At 41.7% G+C, this 2357-nt stretch overlaps 1 gene segment (V, D, J or C); it reads right to left on the bottom strand.

Moving 5' to 3' along the window:
* Positions 1 to 550: 550 nt before the first annotated feature.
* Positions 551 to 1180, bottom strand: LOC127686869 (Ig heavy chain V region PJ14-like). The segment is given in 2 exon segments: positions 551 to 1005; positions 1089 to 1180. Coding segments are annotated over 2 exon segments (486 nt in total).
* Positions 1181 to 2357: the final 1177 nt, after the last annotated feature.

The following is a 2357-nucleotide window of genomic DNA, read 5'->3' as shown; positions in this document are numbered from 1 at the left end:
ACTCTGTAGACCAGGCTGGCCTCGAACTCAGAGATCTGCCTGCCTCTGCCTCCCAAGTGCTGGGATTAAAGGCGTGTTCCACCACTGCCTGGCAGATTATTTCAATAATAATATGTATGAGTGTTGGCCACAGTTAATAGCAGAATATTATATTCTTCATATATGGAAAACAGATCTTAGCAGTTAGTACTGAGAATGATAACTGTGCCATCATTAAATAGTGCACATTTGTTTGAAAACTCCATGTTAGAGAAGATGAATACAATTAATGTCATTTAAGTAATCAGTGGACATGTTACTAAAACTGCAGCCATTAGAGAAACAATTTATGACCAAATCTCCCTGGCTGTCCTTACCCATACAATGTTTCACTGAGTTTTATTGATAAATACTAGCTCAAAACTTGTTCTCATTAAATATTGTTATATTATATAATCATTTAAAAATTCTTCCAGTGTGTGCACAAACCAGAAGGTTAATAGTACATGACACTAAACAGTAGGTTCTAGAGAATTACCATGGCTAGAAGAATGGTCCACATCCTTAACATTAAAACAGTGTTCATTCAGCATAGGCCAGAACTTCCTAGATTCTGAAATGATCCTGGAATTTCCTTGTTGGTGGCTACTGCCCTCTGCTGGTCCTGAACATCACTGCAGAGAGGTTTTTGTGCAGGTTCACACTGGACTTCCCTCACTGTGTCTCTGGCACAGAAGTACATGGCTGTGTCATCAGTTTGCAGACTGTTCAGTTTTAAGAAAACTTGGCTCTTGGTGGTGTCCCTGCTGATACTCAGTCGGGATTTGAGAGCTGAATTATAACCTGTGCCTCCACCATACCACATTGCTCCCATCCACTCCAGACCCTTTCCTGGAGGCTGGCGAACCCAGTGTACGTGATCTCTGGTTAATGAGAACCCAGAGACAGTGCATGTGATGGACAGGGTCTGTGAGGGCTGCACCAGGCCAGGTCCTGACTCCTTCAGCTGCACCTGGGACAGGACACCTGGGGACAAGCAACATCACAATTAGTCATACATCTGCTAGCAGACATGTCTGAGTCCCTCTTCTGAGACCCTGAACACTTACAGCTTGGAAAGGTCAGCAGGCAGAGGAGCAGCACCAGGACAGTCATGCTCTGATGGAGGCTCAATGAGAAGAGGATGGGGCTCCTCAGCAACGCCTGGGCTTTCAGCCTGAGCCTGAGGGCTGCTTTGCATTGGGGGAGGTTCCTGAGAGGATAAAAGGAAGCACTGGACAAGGTTTCCAGTTTGTCCTCCTAGCGACAGAAGTTTATCTTGTGATTTTTAGACCACGTGGAGAATACAATAAGAAACACTTTTCTGGTACTGTCTGGAGGTCAAATTACAGATAAACAGGAAGTTGTAGGATTCATACTGTGTAAGCCTAGGTAGAAAAACCTGGGAATGTTTGCACGAAATGAACCCACAGTTATGAAGTGTAGGCAGAATGGTTTCCCAAGTCCTATGTGCATTTTTATAACTCTGTGTATTCCAGAAGAATATTTAGGATGAGCTGGGCTCTTAGTGATCAGACATAATGCTTAAGGAAGTATTAAATTTATTCTCATGGTGTCAGTGGAGCTAGTTTTGTTATCTCATTTAGAAAATAGATTGCAAGGAAGCCCAACCTAGACATTTAGTCCAATTGATCTCACATATTTATCTAAAAGACGTCCCAAGAGTGTGAATTGGATCCCATATCACTAGGCTCAGATGATTCACCAGGCTACTCAGGATTACCCTGATTATTGCATTTGTGAGGGATGGGAGGTCACCTGTTCAAATCCCTTCAGAACAAGCAGTAACATGCTGCTAGTCTTGAGTGCTGTTAACTGAAGTGCAAAATAATCTGGAGTAGTCCACATTATGGCAAGACATAGGGAAGGCATGAATTTGGGGAATCTGTGCCTTGAGGTGTTGACAACCATAGAGAACAGTTATCACAGAGCTTTTCTCCATGCCTTGGAAATGAAAATCACAGGGAAGAGAAATGAAGGGCTGATTTCAATCTGTAAAGTCAGGCCTGAGAGACTGTCGGTCCATTGCTTACAACTGGAGTCCTCAGCTTTTGGGTTTCTTATTTTGTTGTGCATAATCTTTGTCTTCTGAATGTAAGGGATTGATACATGGTTTAACATTAGGGAGACCGCCATCCTGTGCAGGTTGTGATGGAATCGGTTTAAGTCCACTTATTCAAACTTGGGTATTTATTTATTTTTGCATGATTTTTTCTTTTTTCTTTTCTTTCTTCCTTTATTTTATTTATTTAAATTATTGAAAAGGGAAGTAAAAATACATGGAAAATATTTCGGATAAACACGTTAAAATTGACAAT

Source organism: Apodemus sylvaticus, chromosome 6, assembly GCF_947179515.1.
Source record: "Apodemus sylvaticus chromosome 6, mApoSyl1.1, whole genome shotgun sequence".
NCBI classification, from domain to species: domain Eukaryota; kingdom Metazoa; phylum Chordata; class Mammalia; order Rodentia; family Muridae; genus Apodemus; species Apodemus sylvaticus.
Note: the sequence above shows the minus strand (reverse complement) of the source record. Positions and strands in the feature narration are given on the sequence as shown.